The 20,011-nt window shown below is 46.4% G+C and overlaps 1 protein-coding gene across 10 annotated transcripts in view; it reads left to right on the top strand.

Annotated features, from left to right (window-relative positions):
* LOC122548536 (retinoic acid receptor RXR-alpha-A) overlaps nucleotides 1-20,011 on the top strand; it is a 106,557-nt gene that overhangs the window by 78,455 nt on the left and 8,091 nt on the right. For 9 of the 10 annotated variants that reach the window (XM_087998134.1, XM_087998141.1, XM_087998138.1 and 6 more), the window contains 3 exons: nucleotides 8,286-8,436; nucleotides 8,814-9,014; nucleotides 17,283-17,452. In XM_087998134.1, coding sequence (XP_087854260.1) covers nucleotides 8,286-8,436; nucleotides 8,814-9,014; nucleotides 17,283-17,452 — 522 coding nt within the window. The remainder of the gene's footprint in view (nucleotides 1-8,285; nucleotides 8,437-8,813; nucleotides 9,015-17,282; nucleotides 17,453-20,011) is intronic. The other variant, XM_087998139.1, reaches the window with a different exon arrangement.

The raw sequence follows: 20,011 nt of genomic DNA on the forward strand, positions 1-20,011 counted from the left end.
TCTCTCAGACCCCCGGCCCACAAGCCTCATTCCTGATGAAGGGCTTATGCCTGAAATGTTGACTCTCCTGCTCCTCGGATGCTGCCTGACCAGCTGTGCTTTTCCAGCACCACACTCTTGACTCTGATCTCCAGCATCTGCAGTTCTCACTTTCTCCCATCATCTTGTAATCCTACATTGGACTCTCTTCAAGGCCAATATGTCCATCCTGAGGTGTTACACCCATATCTGCTCACAGTACTCCAAGTGGGGCCTGCATCCTTGTACTCCAGTCCCCTTGATATAAGGGCCAGCATTCTATTAGCTTTCTTCATGATTTTTTGCACCTTTATTCAATGACTGTACCTTCTTAGGAATAGAGAAAAATTTCCCTTCATCTCAATTCTAAAAGGGTGACCCCTAATTTTATATCAATGCCCTCTGGTTCTGGACTGATCCACAAGAAGAAACATCATTCCCCTGTCCACCTTGTCAGGACCATTCAGGATGTGATACACTTCAATGAAATCACTCCCCACTCTTCGAAATTCCAGTGGAAACAAACTCAGCCTGTCCAACCTTTTCTCATGTAATACTTAATCCAGCTATCAAAGTAGTAAACCTTCTTTCAACTTCTTCCAACCCGTTTACATCCTTCCTTAAATGTGGAAGCTATAACTGCACATAGTATTCGAAATGTGGTCTCATCATGCCCTGTACAACCAAAACATCACATCCTTCTTTTATTTTCAGTTCCTCTTGTTATAAAGGCAAGCATCCCATTTCTCTTCTGGACTATATACCATACCTACAATACAAATTCTTTATGACTAATGCACCAGAATACCCAAATCCCTCTGTATCTCAGAATTTCACAGTCTTTCTCCCTTTAGATAATACTGTTTTTTGTTATTCCTGCCAAAGTAAATAACTTCACATTTTCCCACATTATACCCCAACTGCCAGATTTGTGCATTCATTTAACTGATCCATATCTGTCAGAATCCCCGTTATGCTGCTTTTAGAACAAAGTTTCCTTCCAATATTTGTGTTGTGTGAATTCAGTCACCCTGCCTTTGCACTCCTCATCTTATGTTATTGATGTCATTGAAGCCTGGGTACAGTATCCTGAATGATTTCATGTCTCTTAGCTTGCCAGTCTGAAAACATTGTACCTAATCTCTTTTCTGCTCTCTGGTTTTCATGTGATCTTCTGTTTTGTTGTTAGTCCTAACACTATGAGATGTTATTCTCCACAGTAAGCTTTGATGTGGCATCTTATCAAATGCCTTCTGGAAATCCAAGTATAGTGTGTATGCCGGCTTCCCTTAATCCACAGCGCATGTCACTAATAGAGACATACAGCACGGAAACAGATTCTTCACTCCAACCAGCCCATGTCGCACATAATCCTTAACTAAACTAGTCCCACCTGCCTACTCCTGTTTCATATCCCTCCAAACCTTTCCTATTCATATACTTATCCAAATGTCTTTTAAACGTTGTAATTGTACCCATGTCCACCATTTCCTGAGGAAGGTCATTCCACACGCGAACCACGCAAATGTTAAACATTTGCGCCTCATCGAATTTTAAATCTCACCTTAAAAATGTGCCCTCTAGTCTTGAAATCCCCTATCCTAGGGAAAGGTCAACTACCATTAACTCTGTATATACCTCTTATTATTTTATAAACTTCTATTAGGTTGCCTCTCAATCTCCTACACTCCAGTGGAAAATGTCCCAGTCTGTCCAGCCTTCCTTTATCAAACCTTACATACTTGGAAACGTCCTGGTAACTTGCTTAAGTGTGATTTCTGACTACGTTATGTTTTTCAAAGGACCCTGCTATAACCTCTTTAATAATCAATTCTTCCCCATTAAAGACATCAAGTTAACTAGCTTATAGTTTCCTGTTTTCTGCCTTCCTTCCTTCTTGAACAGTGGGGTTAGATTTGCTACTTCCTAGTCTGATGACTTTTCCTGAATCTAGGCAGTTTTGTACAATGAACACTAATTAATCTGTAATCTCATTAGCAACTTCCCTCTGGTAAAGTCCATTTGGACCCGGAAACTTGTCAGCCCATAGTTCCATAAGATTTATAGCTACTAATGGAATCTTTTTGTCTCCTCTGTAGTGAAGACAGAAGCAAAATACTCTGACTGGCAGACACGAACAAAGGGAATTCTGGAGGATTTGGGTTTGACCCAGTACCGAAGTGGTTTGATCTGTTGAGAGATGTAGTTTGTGTTCTGTGACACTTCCCCTGCTGTTAGCATTGTGAGTCAGTTCTCTGGAGTTGATTACTCTTACATTGAATCACAGAACATTTTGCAGTAATGGCTGTTTCAGTTGTTACAATTTGGCTATTGTCAGCTTTTCTCGATTCTGAGCCATTAAGTGTTGCGCCCAGGTTAGAAGTGTGATCATTTTTGGGTCAGATTGTCAATCTTTCCATTTCTGGGCTAAGAACTACTTCATTGGATTGTTTCAGTTTCTGGGGTTCTTCTGCGTTTTCAGTGTGCTATAAATTGTCTGGTTTTGAGAAATATAGATGGACTTTGATGCCAAAGACACAAATCAATAGAGAGGGCATAACCATGGTGATAAAGTGTTGAAACAAGCATTTGAGTTATTTGCATTTATAATGAGAGGAATAAAGTATTTAGCAAAGAGATTAGGCCAGAACTTTATAAATTGCTGATCAGGAACCGGGGACTGAAATGGGCTTCACAGATAGGTACAGTGGCTATAAGATTAGGTCCAAGGCAAGGAATACTGTGGTGAGTAACTCTCACCTCCTGACTCCCCAGAATCTGCCCTTCAGAAACAAAACGCAAGTCATTTTGTTTTATTTTTTCTACCCTCTTCTCTGTTGCTCAAAAGCAACTATTGAAATAGGACTAAGTGTGTATTTGTGAATCTGGCTTAATCATCTTTCCAAGCTGGATAACTGGCAAGTGAGCCTTTCACCCCCCAATATATGAAGTTATCATACACACATGAATTAAACAGGATATGCTATTTTCTTGCTGTTGCCTCAGTCATAGAGACAGAGAGATGTACAGCACGGAAACAGACCCTTCGATCTAACTTGTCCATGCCGACCAATATCCCAACCCAATCTAGTCCCACCTGCCAACACCTGCCCATATCCCTCCAAAACCTTCCTATTCATATACCCATCCAGATGCCTGTTAAATGTTGCAATTGTACCAGCCTCCACCACTTCCTCTGGCAGCTCATTCCATACACGTACCATCCTCTCTGTGAAAAAGTTGCCACTTACGTCCCTTTTATCTCTTTCCCCTCTCACCCTAAACCTATACCCTCTAGTTCTGGACTCCCTGATCCCAGGGAAAAGACTTTGTCCATTTACTCCATCCATGCCCTTCATGATTTTATAAACCTCTAAAAGGTCACCCCTCAGCCTCCAACGCTCCAGGGGAAACAGCCCCAGCCTGTTCAGCCTCTCCCTATAGCTCAAATCCTCCAACCCTGGCAACAACCTTGTAAATCTTTTCTGAACCCTTTCAAGTTTCACAACATCTTTCCAATAGGAAGGAGACCAGAATTGCACACAATATTCCAACAGTGGCCTAACCAATGTCCTGTACAGCCACAACATGACCTCCCAATTACTCTGACCAACAAAGGAAAGCAAACCAAATATCTTTTTCACTATCCTATTTATTTCGATAAAAATTATAATTTCTGTGCAGCTGGCTTGTTTCTTGCACATGGGTATCCTGAAACTTTTCCAAGTCTGCAGTCATTTTAGGTTCATGTTTTGCCTTTTTTAAAAAAGATTTTGTCCACTAAAGGTCTCAGGTACATCAATCAGATGATGTAAGTTAAAATTTGTCAGTCTATTTACCACTTTTTTATAGCATGCTTTATAACACTGTCAGCAATCCTTCTAATAGTCTTTGCTGATGTTTGAAAGTAGACTGGGCATTAATTGGCTAGGTTGGATTTGTCCTGATTTGTATGGACAAGTTGAACCTGGCCAATTTTCCATGTTGCTGGGTAGCTGCAGATGCTGTAGCTATTCTGGAACAGTTTGGCTAGGGGCATGGCTGGAATGGGACACAAATCCTGAGTACAATTGTTGCAATGTTGTCAGGGTTCCCAGCTTTTGCATTCAGCCATGTGTTGATTTTATGTGGAGTGAAGACTGTGGACTGGCATTTGAGATACCGGGGTCCTCAGAAGGAGGTCATGATGGGTCATCTAGCCAACATTTCTGGCGGAAGGCAGTTACAAATGTTTTAGCCTGGTCTTGTGCACTGATGGACTGGACTTCACCATTGTTGACAATGGAGATGTATTTATGGAGCTTCCTATTAGAGTTAGTTGTTTAATTATCCACTACGATATGCGATTGGATGTGGCGAACTACAGATTTTAGATCTATCTCTTAGTTGTCGGATTGTATAGCCCTGTCCATTACTTGCCGCTCATGGGTTTAATACTTGGCAAGATGTTTTTGATAAAGTAGACAGTAAAACTCTTCCCACTGGCTGTGGAGCACTAATTAGGGGGAGGTCAGAGATTGAAAGGCATTAACAAAGTATTGTAATGGGAGGCAGGATTAAGCTCACTTGGAGATTGTCAAAATGCTTGACTTGAAACCTAGATGAGAGCTGATTCCATTAATAATTGTAAGAGGGAGCTGGCCAGGTGCTTCAAGATGATGAAGGCTCAGGGTGATGGATGAACAAGCAGTGTGGGATGAAGCAGGATGCTCCCCCAAAGAGAAATGAGGAACATTTGGCCTTATATTGTGCTGTAAGGCTCTCAACATAGCCCCTGAACTCTGCGTTTGCATTGCTGGTGACAGGCTATAGTTGCAGCTTTCAACATCTCTGCTCCTTCTGCCTGTGCAGTTCTTTGATCATCAGGATAGACTCTGCTCCTGCAACTAGGCGAAAGTGAGGACTGCAGATGCTGGAGATTAGAGTTGAGAGTTCCTATAGAAGTTCCTGCTCCTGTAACTGCTGTGTCCCTCCTGCCGTCCTTCCAGAGAAATTTCATCTTGCTCTTGTTTGATGATTCATTCCTGTATCAAGCACTGTGCTTTGTGTTCCATTCCATTCAGCTTTGTTCTTCTCACTTAGAGATTCTAACAACCCATTGGTATGATGAATTCAATAGGTAAAGGAATGTATACCTGAGGGAACTTTTGATTGTTTGGAATTGCTTTCCTAGCCAAGGTGATCTGCCATATTTGCAGGGAGTAGGGGCATTTAGAATTCAGTGGAAAGATTCTAATGGTTGACACTGAAATCTCCATCAGTTAAGTCTTCCTGATTATTTGCACGTTCTCCCCGTGTCTGCGTGGGTTTCCTCCGGGTGCTCCGGTTTCCTCCCACAGTCCAAAGATGAGCAGGTTAGGTGAATTGGCTATACTAAATTGCCCGTAGTGTTAGGTAAGGGGTAAATGTAGGGGTATGGGTGGGTTTTGCTTCGGCGGGTCGGTGTGGACTTGTTGGGCCGAAGGGCCTGTTTCCACGCTGTAATCTAATCTGATCTAATCTGATCTGTCCAGTTGAGCTACTGCAATAATTGGAGTTAACCCTGGAGAAGGGGAGTCATTCAGAATCATAGATTTATTAGCTGCGAGGTAGGACAATACTGGTCACTGCTGTCAAGATTAGCTGGTACAACTATGTTTTACTAAAGTTCATGACTGTCTGTGAGTGGGCCACTGTGTAATTGGAATGTCTGGGTATCTCATTGTGATTTTTTTAAAGGAAGTTAGGCTTGAAGTAAGATTTCCTTTTCCCAAATATCAGCTGTGAACGAAACTTCCAAACATTTCGGAATTGATAGATTAGATTAGATTCTCTACAGTGTGGAAACAGGCCCTTCGGCTCAACTAGTCCCAACCGACCCTCCGAAGAGTAACCCACCCAAACCCATTTCCCTCTGACTAATGCAGCGAACAGTATGGGCAATTTACCACGGCCAGTTCATCTAACCTGCATATCTTTGGACTGTGGGAGGAAACCGGAGCACCTGGAGGAAACCCATGCAGACACGGGGAGAATGTGCAAACTCCACACAGACTGGAATCCGAACCTGGGTCTCTGGTGCTGTGAGGCAACAGTGCTAACCACTGAGCCACTGTGCCGTCCCAAGATTTGAAGCTGGGTCTCCAGAACAATAGTTGAGCTTCTGGATTAAAGGTCTAGTGATACCACTAGGCCACTGGTTCCCCAGTTAATTCCTGATGAAGGGCTCTTGCCTGAAATGTTGATTCTTCTGCTCCTCGGATGCTGCCTGACTGGCTGTGTTTTCCAGAACCATTCTCTCAACATGTAAGAAAGGATCAGTAGAAACCTGGGAATGATTTACATCCCGGTTAGTCTGAATGTAACTGTTAACCTGAACTCCATTTTAACTAAGACAGAGACCAAGTATAATCTAACAAAGGGCATTGTAGTAATGTAGGCAAAAGGGTGTGTACCCTCCTGTGGGTGTTGCTGTAATGTAGGCCCGGGTGTAGATACCCTCTGGGTATTGCTGTAATGTAATCCAGGGGGAGCTACCTCTGGGATGTAGTTGTAATGTGCAGTAATTGGAGTGCAGTTACTCTGTTGGGGTATTGAGGGGTCACTGCTGTAGTATAATCCTGGGTGTCGATGTCCTTGGGTTTGTACAATCCATCTATGTATGCACCTTTGAAAATCTGCACAGGTCTTTTGCAAGAACGATCCTTTTGTCTGTACAGTTGGATGGCACCAGTTGGTGAGCAAAGGATAGCAGTTAGCTGAGGTGAGTTTGGCTGACTATTAGTTGAAAAGATGAGAAAATGACAGTCAGAGACAATGCAATGGGTGGCTTTCTTTCAAGGTGTCTTTGTGTTGTTGAGGGTTTTAATCCTGTATCAGACAGGTTCAAACATAGCAAGGGAAGGGTGAGCATCGATTGAAGAGATCATAAATTGGGATTTGGAGAGGAATTGGGGACAGAGTAAAGCCTTCTGCACACTGTGTCCATGGGTTACTCTTTGGAGGGTTGGTGTGGACTGGTTGGGCTGAAGGGCCCGTTTCCACACTGTAGGGAATGTAATCTTAAAAAAGACTCTCCCAGGACAGGGACAGCATATGGTTAACACAGAGTAAAGCTACCTCTACTTTTTTGAACTGAAAGTAAAGTGTTTTTACACTGTCCCCATCAAATATTCCTTGAACGGATACAGTGTTTTGATTACTGGCTGAAGAAAATGTTATGAGGCTTGGTCTGAAGTGACACAGTCACTTTTTGAACTGATCCTTGATTTTAAGGGGGTGTCTGTGACTTAGTATTCTGGTGAAGCAATGCTATTTCTATGTGTATTATATCCAATATATTGCTGGATGACAACTCACTGCTGAACAGCTCACTGAAAGGTTAGATTGGAGAGGGCAAACAAATAGTGCGTTTCTAAGTTGTTTAATATTTATAGGGCTTGATGAAGGAACTTGGTTATGTAATGGAAAGCATTGGTATGATGGGCTGCTCCCTGAGACAATGGGCTCAGTCTCTTGCGAAGGGGCTGCTAACAGTGAGAGCCTGTGCTGTGTTGAGGCTGTGGTTTCTATGGTTTTCCTTTCCTGCAGCAGTCGCCTCGGTTCGAACTTGTTCTGGTTGTTGTCGGGTAAATTCCTGCCGAAAGCCATGCTCACAATAGGAAGGGTCCACCTTTCTGCTGTGTGTGGTGAGCTGACATAGGCTGGTGACGGGCCACTAGATTTGTCTGAGTTTCCAAAATTGGTGAGGGAAATCAGCAGGGCTTCGAGCTTCTGCTCTCCATACAGGAGCACCTGCTGGGCTGTGTCTGTGAAAACGTACCAGGCCCGTACAAACTGGAACAGTCGTTCAATTCACACGTGAACTGTGGCTGTTTAACTCTGCTGCAGGCCGGTGATTCACTTCAATGGCTGTAACCCAGTGACAGTTGTGGCCTCCAGGTACTGTGCAGGAGATGATATCAGTCTGAAATTCCGCAGCAGCAGACAACTATAAAAGGAGCCAGATTTCTTTAGAGCAACAAGCAAAGTGAGAGCAGTCTCAGACTGACAGCTCTCTCAATCTTCAGACTGAGTGTAGAGACTGGTTGCTACTGTTGGCACATATTGGTTCTTACAGTCTGGTTTCTGTGGGTGGTCTGTTTCTCTTGGAGTAGAGTGGCATAGCCTGCTTTATTGGACTTATACAGAATACAAAGACTGGCTTTTAGTGGTTACCTGGTTGGGTGGGTGATAGTTGAGAACCATACAGAGTGTAATTCGATGTCTTGTCTTGCTCTTTTTTGCAGATAAACTCGTCCATGAATTCGGTCAGCAGTACGGAGGATGTGAAACCACCTTTGGGAATTAATGGTGTGCTTAAGATATCACCTCATTCCTCAAACTGTCCACTTTCTTTAACCAAACACATCTGCGCCATCTGTGGGGACAGGTCTTCAGGTATGTGTGGTCTCACTGGTCACTGAAGTCCCTTTGTTCTGTGCCTTTACACTTCCTCCATTCATTCATTAGCAACTGACAAGTCTGGTTGGATTAGGCTCAGACTGACCAAACTGAGCCTCTCTCAGCCTGTTTCTCTGTTAAATCCCAGGGTAGTGAAGTGCACCCAGTGAGCTGGCGTGTGGGGGAGCTGCAGTGTATGGGGTGGGCTGCCCTGCTGTAGGATGCAACCCCAGGATGGTGCTGTAATGTTGGGCAGTCAGATTCTTAACACTGCGTAATGGGGTTGCTGACACTGGTTGTTTTTGATGTTTAAATTGTGCAAACACTCAACTACAAAATGCAGGATTTCACAATATTTTTTTCTCTCCCTTCAGGCAAACATTATGGTGTTTACAGCTGTGAAGGTTGTAAAGGATTCTTCAAACGCACGGTGCGCAAAGACCTTACCTACACTTGCCGTGACAACAAGGACTGTATCATTGACAAGCGCCAGCGTAACCGGTGCCAGTACTGCCGCTACCAGAAGTGTCTTGCCATGGGGATGAAGCGGGAAGGTATGGGCGCAGACTTCAGAGGTGTGTCTAGTTAGGGTTAAGGCACGTGCAGGGCTCGCTCTGCGGAGGCTCTTGGTGACGTGCAGCTTTATTACAGGATAATCCACACTGACATCACACACACTGCCCCAAAATGCTATCTCATTTATTGGTTTAGTTCAACTCATTATGCACTTGGGCTGATCCCTAACTCTGGCACTGTTCATCTCTGGGAGGTGAGTTATGTATAAAAATAAGACACTGACAGTTTCCTCATTCCACAGATGCCAAAAGCTCACTGGTACCTCTACCACAGAGATGGTTCACAAGCTGATTGTGGCCTCAGTGGACAGTTGGTATCAGAGCTCAGCTCGAATTGTTCTTGCCCACCATCCAGAAGGGATCACTGTTCAGTGATCTGGGTCAAGAAGCTTGGTTGCTTTCCCCTCTCTCGCAGAGGGGCCACTGAGAAGAGATGTGCTGATGTAAATACTGCCCCAAATGAGATCAGCTGAACTCCCTGCCACCCGTGAATGGAATAGGGACCTTTCTGTCCTCTGGGGGGACTCGTGTTGGCCCTAAGTATGTTGGGGGTGGGCAGGGTTTGATCAGAATGGCTAGGTGCCAATCTCAACTGAAGCAGGGCGTTTGGCGACACTGCAGGGTAGAGGCTGGTCGTGTCACTTCCTGGCAGGTGGGTGGGTAGGGGCTGAACATTGCATTGGAGTAGTGGGAGCTCGGTGCTATCCTTCGCAAGGGACATTACCCACTCGATCATTTATTTATTCCTTTGCTGTTTAAAATGGTTAAGTATCTTGCAGACTGGCCCTGTTTTATCAAAGATTAAATGCTGTCCTTGAACCCTCAGCCCTTGCAATGTTTATCTATTTGCAGGAACTGAGCGTATCAATATATGGGCCACTTTCCAAGGGTCATTACAGCTCACCCACAGGGTATTCCTTAGGGATACCCTATTGCACATGGGACAGTGTACATTCTGACAACTGTATATCCCCACATCATAGAGGTGTGCTCTTTAGCATTGTCCCAAAACCTGGTGGCCTTATTCAGAGTGGAAATCTCAAAGGAAAATTTCCCAAATTTCACGAAAGTAAAATCTTGTTGAATCGCTCAGCAAGTCAGAAGTTTCATGGAACCCTGCTGCTGTTTGGAGTCCAGGGTGGTGGGGTCAGCTAGCACTGGCACTCTGTTTCCCATGCATCCCTTGTGTGGTTTGCTGACAGTGAACACATTCGGTAATCCAGCTGCTGTTCCCATCGCTGATGCACGGGCATGCTCCGGTACCAATAATGGAGGTGTCACTATTAAAGGTGAACACTGAGATTGTTTGTAATCATAATCCAGTCAAAATTTCTTGCAGTGGATTGAAGTTCCTCAATTTAAAGCATGTGTCTTTAAAATCTGATTCATTGTTTGTTAACCCCTTTGATTTCTGCTAAAATGCTAATTGCAAAGATGAGAAGTGATTGTAGGTTTTAGACTGAATGAAAGATCATTGCTCAGTTTCTATCATTGCCCATCTCTGCCCTGTGTAACGTGACACTAACTGCTTTCTGTCTGAATGGCCTCACCAATCCCTGGCCCTGCTAGGGAGACCCTGTACTGCTTTTTATCAATGGACTGAGTGGGTGGGAGGGGTGTGTGGGTGGGAGGGTTGGGATGGGGCGGGTGGGTGGGGTGTGGGGGGATTGGTGGGGGCTGGGGACGTTGGAGAATGGTGTGGGTTTGTGGGTGGGAGTGGGCTTGGAATTCACTTTACTCCTCTCAGATTTCCTGGAGAAATACCTCTTTGACCAAGCTTTTGGTCATCTCTTGCAAGTATCTCCTTATGTGGCCCCATGTTAAATACTTCTGTGATTGATACTCCTGTGAAATGCTCTGTGATGTTTCACTGTTAAAATTGTTCACTTTGTTCACTTATGGGTGGCATGGTGGCTCAGTGGTTAGCACGGTTTCCTCCCACACTCCAAAGATATGCAGGTCAGGTGAATTGGCAATGTTAAATTGCTCATAGTGTTAGGTGCATTAATCAGAGGGGGGTGGGTTGCTCATCGGAGGGTCTGTTTCCACTCTGTGGGGAATCTAATCTAAATTCACTGCTGCTTCACAGAGCCAGGGACCTGGATTCAATTCCAACCCTTGGGTGGACTGTGTGTGGAGTTTGCACATTCTCCCTGTGTCTGTGTGTGTTTCCTCCAGATGCTCTGGTTTCCTCCCACTGTCCAAAGGATGTGCAGGTCAGGTGAATTGGCCATGCTAAATTGCCCGTAGTGTTAGGTGCACTGCTCAGAGGGAAATGGGTCTGGGTGAGTTACTCCTCGGAGGGTCAGTGTGGACATGTTGGGCCGAAAGGCCTGTTTCCACACTGTAGGAATCGAATCTGAACTATGCTGAAAGCTTTAAAGAGTAGGAGCACCTGAATAGCAAACTATATAAACAAAAGATGTATTTTTAAATTAAGCCATGCTGTTTTTTAATTAATGTTAATTAACTACACAATAGGCTTTAATATGGAGCAACTTGGCCATTGAGAGGGTCCACTAAGCACTTGTTTTAATCAGTTTGGTCTGGTGGCTATGCTGTGGCTATATATGGAGTGTGTTTGTTGAGAAATAGCATTCACAGTTCCAATTTGCTACCAATAATATGCTATTAATAATCATTGGAAAGGGAACAAAAGTGGGCCATCGAGCCTGCTGCACCATTTAATTTGATCACTGCTGACTGAACATTTCAATGCCTTTTACCCACTCCATCCCTAAACCCTTTATGCCATGGGTAATCAAAAAATGTCTCAACCTCTACATTAAATATACTTAAAGACCAAGCTTCCATAGCCTACTGGCATTCAGAATTCCAAAGATTCACCATTCTCTGAGTAAAAATGTTTGTCCTCATCTTGGTCCTGAATAGCACCCTCATATTTTTAAATTGTGCCCCCGGTTCAAGACTCCCCACCCAGGGGAAACATCTTACCTGCAGCTACTCTGTCTATTGTAAGTTTCACTGAGATCAACTGTCATTCCTTGGAAACACAATGTACATGCCCAGTTTGTCCAATCTTTTTTCCTCAGACTTATTACTATTTCTGGCTACTTTATAAATCTTTTCTTTCAGTCTTTTACAATCCTTAAATTCCTTTGTCAGCAATGGTTGATTAACCTTTTTTGAGTTTTTGGACTTGAAGGAATTGCTTTAAGCAAAACTGCAATAGTTTTTTAAAGACTGCTGATGTAGATTCCACTGCCCATGTACAATCTTGCCATTTAATGTATTTTCCTAATTCAGATAAGCCAACTTGGGCCTCATGCTTTCATAATTTCCCTTGTTCAAGTTTAACACCTTTGCTTCGAAGTTAAATAGCTCGCTGTCAAACATAAATGTAGAATTCTATCATATTGTGGTCAGTCATCTCTAAAGGTTCTTTTAAAGATTGTTAATTAGCACTTTTCCATTACATAATCCTGGATTTAAAATAGCCTATCCTGTAGTTGACTCAACATAATCATTACAAACATGTTCTAGATACTGGTCCTCCACAGTTGTAGTCGTTTACCTGGTATGAAGGTTGAAGTCACCCATGATAACTGCATTGCACATGTTGCATGCCTCTCTTACTTGATGCCATGTCCCACATTATCACTACTGCTTGGTGACTTGTAATAACTTCAACTAAGGTCTGTTTCCTCCTGCTGCTTATGAATTACATCTAAAGAGACTCCACCCAATGTTCTTCCAATTTGAGATCCTCCCTCACTAACGTACTAATCCCATCCCTTATCAGTGCAACTCCACCTCCTTTTCCTGCTTGTCTGTCCTTTCTAAACCATTGCACATTCTTGAATATCAATTACCCAGTTCAGGTCACCATGCAGCCATTTTCTATAATTGCAATTATAACTCAATTATTTACCCTATTTATAACTTTACGCCACCTATATTATTACAAATTTTGCGTATTTTTGTGTAGAGTGCCATTAACTGTGTTGTCTTTGCATCATTCTGCATACTCGATGCTCTGTCCTTTAGCTTGCTGTGTAGCTTTTCTACTTGCTGTACCGACTCAACTCCCTTTGTATCTAGGTTAGCCCTCAGCTTCCCATCTCTCCCAGCAAGTAAGTTTTCAGAAGCAGAAACGTGCCTATTTCCTTAATGATGCCCTGTTGAACCTTCCTGTTGTTTCACCTGCATTGGCAGTCTGTGGTACATCTTAATCTCTCCCTGTTCTGAATCAGTGCTTAGAGAATTACAGATTAATTTGTTTTCTTGATTCTAAGTCATACTGAAATCGATTTTGCGTGGGGTACGCTACAGCCTTTTCCAATTTAGTGAATCTCCTAATCCTATCAGTTCTCCTATTGTGGGTCTAACAGAAGAAAGTTTGGATTTGAAGCAAGAAAGAAAGCTGGGTGAGCCTGGATTCAGACTCCAATGTTGACTTTGTGATTGAGAGTTGAACACACCAGCTAGTGAGCAACAATGGAATGTGGAGTGAGATTAATGGACAGAGGGAACAATGGGCCAAAACAGTTCCCTGACAGTGCAGTGTAGCTGGAGTGTAACCAATCAGTTAGAGTTGCTTCTTCATGATACAAGGAGACTGATTGTGCATTAACTTTAATACTTTCAGGAGAAAGACCTGGACAACATCCAGACATGGTCTCGAAGACAGAATCCAACCATTGCCCCTTGACATTCAGTGGGATTACTATTGCTGAACCCTTCCACTCTAAACTTTCTGGGGGTTAGCATGATTAAGACTAAACTGGGCCACACTTTAAATAGAGCAGGTCAGAGGCTGACAATTCTGCAGTGAGCAAACAAACCAGAGCTTCCTGATGTAAAAAGAGATGAGGTTAAGATAAAGAAGAAAAAGTTTGCTTATGACAAGGGTTAGATAGAAAATATAATTGAGAACCAAGCTGAATACCGAAGGTTCAGAAGAGAGGTTGAAAAGTGAAAAGGGGAAACAAAGAGGGGTTTTGAACATGGACTGGGGGCAAACAGAAAGGGGAGTCCCGAAGTGTTTGGTAGTCATGTAGCGGTGAGTAGGTGGGAGAAGGAGTAGGTTGACCTGGGGGTTAGAGACTAGAAAGGGGATTTACACATTGTGAGAGTGGTGTGGCTGTGGTGTTAAATCAGTAGTTTGCATCTGTCTTTACGAGAAAAAGCAGTTGCTACCCAGGCCAGGGTAACAGGAGGAAAAATCTCAATCACTTGAAAGGATTTAACTTGTTAAGAGAGATTAACAATTGGCTGTTGGCACTTAAAGCTGATAAGACATTAGGAACAGAGAAGATGCAGGATCACCAGGATCATGGCTGATCCGACATTCCTCATATCCACTTTTCCTGCCCTTTCCCCACTACTGTTGATGACCCTCCTCATCAAGAATCTAACTACCTCAGCCTTAAATATGTAGATCTCCATGGCAAGGAGTTCCAGAGACTTTCAACTCCCTGAGACAGAATTTCTCCTCAACTCAGTCTTTATTCTGAGACTGTGCCCCGGCTCCTCTTCATAATGTTATGTCCTGGGATATTGTACCCACACGAGGGACAAACTGGGATGTTGTACCCACACAAGGGGGCAAACTGGGATATTGTACCCACACGAGGGACAAACTGGGATGTTGTACCCACACAAGGGGGCAAACTGGGATATTGTACCCACACGAGGGACAAACTGGGATATTGTACCCACACGAGGGACAAACTGGGATATTGTACCCACACGAGGGACAAACTGGGATATTGTACCCACACGAGGGACAAACTGGGATGTTGTACCCACACGAGGGACAAACTGGGATGTTGTACCCACACGAGGGACAAACTGGGATGTTGTACCCACACGAGGGACAAACTGGGATATTGTACCCACACGAGGGACAAACTGGGACGTTGTACCCACACGAGCGACAAACTGGGACGTTGTACCCACACGAGGGACAAACTGGGATGTTGTACCCACACGAGGGACAAACTGGGATGTTGTACCCACACAAGGGGACAAACTGGGATATTGTACCCACACGAGGGACAAACTGGGACGTTGTATCCACACGAGGGACAAACTGGGATATTGTACCCACACGAGGGACAAACTGGGATGTTGTACCCACACGAGGGACAAACTGGGATGTTGTACCCACACGAGGGACAAACTGGGATATTGTACCCACACGAGGGACAAACTGGGATATTGTACCCACACGAGGGACAAACTGGGATATTGTACCCACACGAGGGACAAACTGGGATGTTGTACCCACACGAGGGACAAACTGGGATGTTGTACCCACACGAGGGACAAACTGGGATATTGTACCCACACGAGGGACAAACTGGGATATTGTACCCACACGAGGGACAAACTGGGACGTTGTACCCACACGAGGGACAAACTGGGATGTTGTACCCACACGAGGGACAAACTGGGATGTTGTACCCACACGAGGGACAAACTGGGATGTTGTACCCACACAAGGGGACAAACTGGGATATTGTACCCACACGAGGGGACAAACTGGGATGTTGTACCCACACGAGGGGGCAAACTGGGATGTTGTACCCACACGAGGGGGCAAACTGGGATGTTGTACCCACACGAGGGGACAAACTGGGATGTTGTATCCACACAAGGGGACAAACTGGGATGTTGTACCCACACGAGGGGGCAAACTGGGACGTTGTACCCACACAAGGGGACAAACTGGGATGTTGTACCCACACGAGGGGGCAAACTGGGATGTTGTACCCACACGAGGGGACAAACTGGGATGTTGTATCCACACGAGGGGGCAAACTGGGACGTTGTACCCACACGAGGGGGCAAACTGGGACGTTGTACCCACACGAGGGGACAAACTGGTATGTTGTACCCACACGAGGGGGCAAACTGGTATGTTGTATCCACACAAGGGGACAAACTGGTATGTTGTACCCACACGAGGGGGCAAACTGGGACGTTGTAGCCACACGAGGGGGCAAACTGGGATGTTGATTTCGTCTCTAATCTGAAAGTTGGCAGTGCTGAACCAGAATGTCAGCTGAGAGTTTTGTGCTGAGCTCCATAGAGGAAGTAGAGTTCTCCCAGCTCATGCACAGCTGAAACTTGAGTAACTGGTATGTTAGATTTGCTGCCAATATATTCTGGAATATCAGTATAAATAGTTATTTGTGAGCATTGGTGAGGCCACACCTAAATGAATGTGAAACAAAAACTGAAATTGCTGGAAAACCTCAGCAGGTCTGGCAGCATCTGTGGAGGGAGAGCAGAGTTAACATTTTGGGTCCAGTGACCCTTCAGAGTATTCTGATTTTTGGCATCTGCAACTGTTTTGGGTTTTTGCCCAGAAGAATGTGTACAGTTTGGGTTTCATTTTTCTCCTCCCTCACTTTGGTTCCTCCTCTGCTCCCCTTCAATTTGCATCCCTCCCACTGAAAGCAGTCTCTCCGATATTCTCGAACAGAGCTCTTCATGTTTGTGGTGACCTTGATTAGCTGTGCTCGAAGGAGAACAATCACAACTTCTCCAGACCCTTCACAGGAGGGCAGACCCTCAGCCCTGGAGCCAATCAGTAAATCTCCTCGAGATCCTTCCTCAAAACTCTGTTGTATCAAGTTGGCCCAACCCCCAACTAGGATACAAACAGTGAATTCCGAAGGATTTAATGCAACGTCCTTGAGTTCATATTTTGTTCTCTATGAAGCCAAATATCCTGTATATATATTTTTTAGAATGGATTTCATATTCTGTCTTCTGTTTCTGAATTCTCATGTGTCTCTGTTCCTGCATCCCTTGATGAATGAGTTGTTGAATATGACTGGCTGTCTGTTAAATGAAGAGACCTGAAATGAAACATTGCATTTTCCTAAGGGCAGAGGTTGTAATTGCTGCCTCCTTCCTGTACACCCCCCCTGGGGCAGGCTAACATCTCCGCAGCAACAGGACGAGCATCAGCTGTAAGCTCCTGTGGTCAGTGAGGTAAGAGCTATCTCCTGATCGGAGTCTTGTTATAGAAGCTGGAGACTCTGTGCTGCCATTGCAGTTGAACATGTTCACCGGAGGGAGCCCAGCAACAGGAGAACACCTGGCACCTTCAAGGGGAGAATGGGGGAAAGGTGTGTCTGAAACAAATGCTTTAAAATAAACTCAGCAGCAGCAGCCTGGGGAACAGGTAATAGAAGTTTTCCTGAAATATGATTGCTATATAAGATATTTTCACAGTTGTGAGGTTTTTACATGAACTGGGCCCACAACAGTTATCCCCTTTCTCACCTTCAGCGGTCCAGGAAGAGAGACAGCGAGGTAAGGACAGGAACGAGAATGAGGTGGAATCAACAAGCAGTGCCAATGAGGACATGCCAGTGGAGAAGATAGTGGAGGCTGAGCTGGCCGTTGAACCCAAGACTGAGACTTACATAGACTCCAGCCTCGGCATGGCCAGCAGCTCAGTGAGTATGCTCAGCACACTCCACACGCCAGTAAATTGCAGTATCTCCACAGCCATTAATAACTCAGCAATGATCCTCCAACAGTGTGGCACTCCCTCAGCGCTGACCCTCTGACATTGAGGAACTCCCTCAGTACTGACCTTCCGACAGTGCGGCACTCCCTCAGTGCTAACCTTCTGACAGTGCCCACTCCCACAGCGCTGACCCTCTGACAGAGTGGCACTCCCTCAGTGCTAACCTTCTGACAGTGCCCACTCCCACAGCGCTGACCCTCTGACAGTGTGGCACTCCCTCAGCACTGACCCTCCGACAGTGCGGCATTCCGTCAGCACTGATCCTCCGACAGTGCGGCATTCCGTCAGCACTGATCCTCTTACGGTGCGGCACTCCTTCAGCACTGATCCTCCGACAGTGCGGCACTCCCTCAGCACTGACCCTCTGACAGTGCGGCACTTCTCAGCACTGACCCTCCGACAGTGCAGCACTCCCTCAGCACTGACCCTCCGACAGTGAGGAACTCCCTCAGTACTGACCTTCCGACAGTGTGGCATTCCCTCAGCACTGACCTTCCGACAGTGCGGCACTCCCTCAGTGCTAACCTTCTGACAGTGCCCACTCCCACAGCACTGACCCTCTGACAGAGTGGCACTCCCTCAGCACTGACCCTCTGACAGAGTGGCACTCCCTCAGTGCTAACCTTCTGACAGTGCCCACTCCCACAGCACTGACCCTCTGACAGAGTGGCACTCCCTCAGCACTGACCCTCTGACAGAGTGGCACTCCCTCAGTGCTAACCTTCTGACAGTGCCCACTCCCACAGCGCTGACCCTCTGACAGAGTGGCACTCCCTCAGCACTGACCCTCTGACAGTGCGGCACTCCCTCAGTGCTAACCTTCTGACAGTGCCCACTCCCACAGCGCTGACCCTCTGACAGAGTGGCACTCCCTCAGCACTGACCCCCTGACAGTGCGGCATTCCCTCAGCACTGACCCTCTGACAGTGCGGCATTCCCTCAGCACTGATCCTCTTACAGTGCGGCACTCCCTCAGCACTGACCCTCCGACAGTGCTGCACTCCCTCAGCACTGACCCTCTGACAGTGTGGCACTCCCTCAGCACTGACCCTCCGACAGTGCGGCACTCCCACAGCGCTGACCCTCTGACAGAGTGGCACTCCCTCAGCACTGACCCCCTGACAGTGCGGCATTCCCTCAGCACTGACCCTCTGACAGTGCGGCATTCCCTCAGCACTGACCCTCTGACAGTGCGGCATTCCCTCAGCACTGACCCTCTGACAGTGCGGCATTCCCTCAGCACTGATCCTCTTACAGTGCGGCATTCCCTCAGCACTGATCCTCTTACAGTGCGGCACTCCCTCAGCACTGACCCTCCGACAGTGCTGCACTCCCTCAGCACTGACCCTCTGACAGTGTGGCACTCCCTCAGCACTGACCCTCCGACAGTGCGGCACTCCCTCAGCACTGACCCTCCCACAGTGAGGAACTCCCTCAGTACTGACCTTCCGACAGTGTGGCATTCCCTCAGCACTGACCCTCTGACAGTGCCCACTCCCTCAGCGCTGACCCTCCGACAGTGCGGCATTCCCTCAGCACTGATCCTCCGACAGTGCGGCATTCCCTCAGCACTGATCCTCCGACAGTGCGGCATTCCCTCAGCACTGATCCTCCGACAGTGCGGCATTCCCTCAGCACTGATCCTCCGACAGTGCGGCATTCCCTCAGCACTGATCCTCCGACAGTGCGGCATTCCCTCAGCACTGATCCTCCGACAGTGCGGCATTCCCTCAGCACTGATCCTCCGACAGTGCGGCATTCCCTCAGCACTGATCCTCCGACAGTGCGGCATTCCCTCAGCACTGATCCTCCGACAGTGCGGCATTCCCTCAGCACTGATCCTCCGACAGTGCGGCATTCCCTCAGCACTGATCCTCCGACAGTGCGGCATTCCCTCAGCACTGATCCTCCGACAGTGCGGCATTCCCTCAGCACTGATCCTCCGACAGTGCGGCATTCCCTCAGCACTGATCCTCCGACAGTGCGGCATTCCCTCAGCACTGATCCTCCGACAGTGCGGCATTCCCTCAGCACTGATCCTCCGACAGTGCGGCATTCCCTCAGCACTGATCCTCCGACAGTGCGGCATTCCCTCAGCACTGATCCTCCGACAGTGCGGCATTCCCTCAGCACTGATCCTCCGACAGTGCGGCACTCCCTCAGCACTGATCCTCCGACAGTGAGGAACTCCCTCAGCACTGACCCTCTGACAGTGCCCCACTCCCTCAGCGCTGACCCTCCGACAGTGCGGCGCTCCTTCAGCGCTGACCCTCCGATAGTGCGGCGCTCCCTCAGCGCTGACCCTCCGACAGTGCCCACTCCCTCAGCACTGACCCTCCGACATGTTGGTCAGAATTATAGAGGTGTACAGTGCAGAAAAAGGCCCTTCAACCTATCAAGTCTGCATAGGTCAAAAACTAGGCTTGTTGCTGTCCATTTGGTGTGAAATAAAACGTCACATGTCCCAAATGGTGAAGATTTTGAG

Source organism: Chiloscyllium plagiosum, unplaced genomic scaffold (assembly GCF_037043375.1).
Source record: "Chiloscyllium plagiosum isolate Xiang-an unplaced genomic scaffold, Cpla_swu_hap1 HiC_scaffold_21, whole genome shotgun sequence".
Lineage (NCBI taxonomy): Eukaryota > Metazoa > Chordata > Chondrichthyes > Orectolobiformes > Hemiscylliidae > Chiloscyllium > Chiloscyllium plagiosum.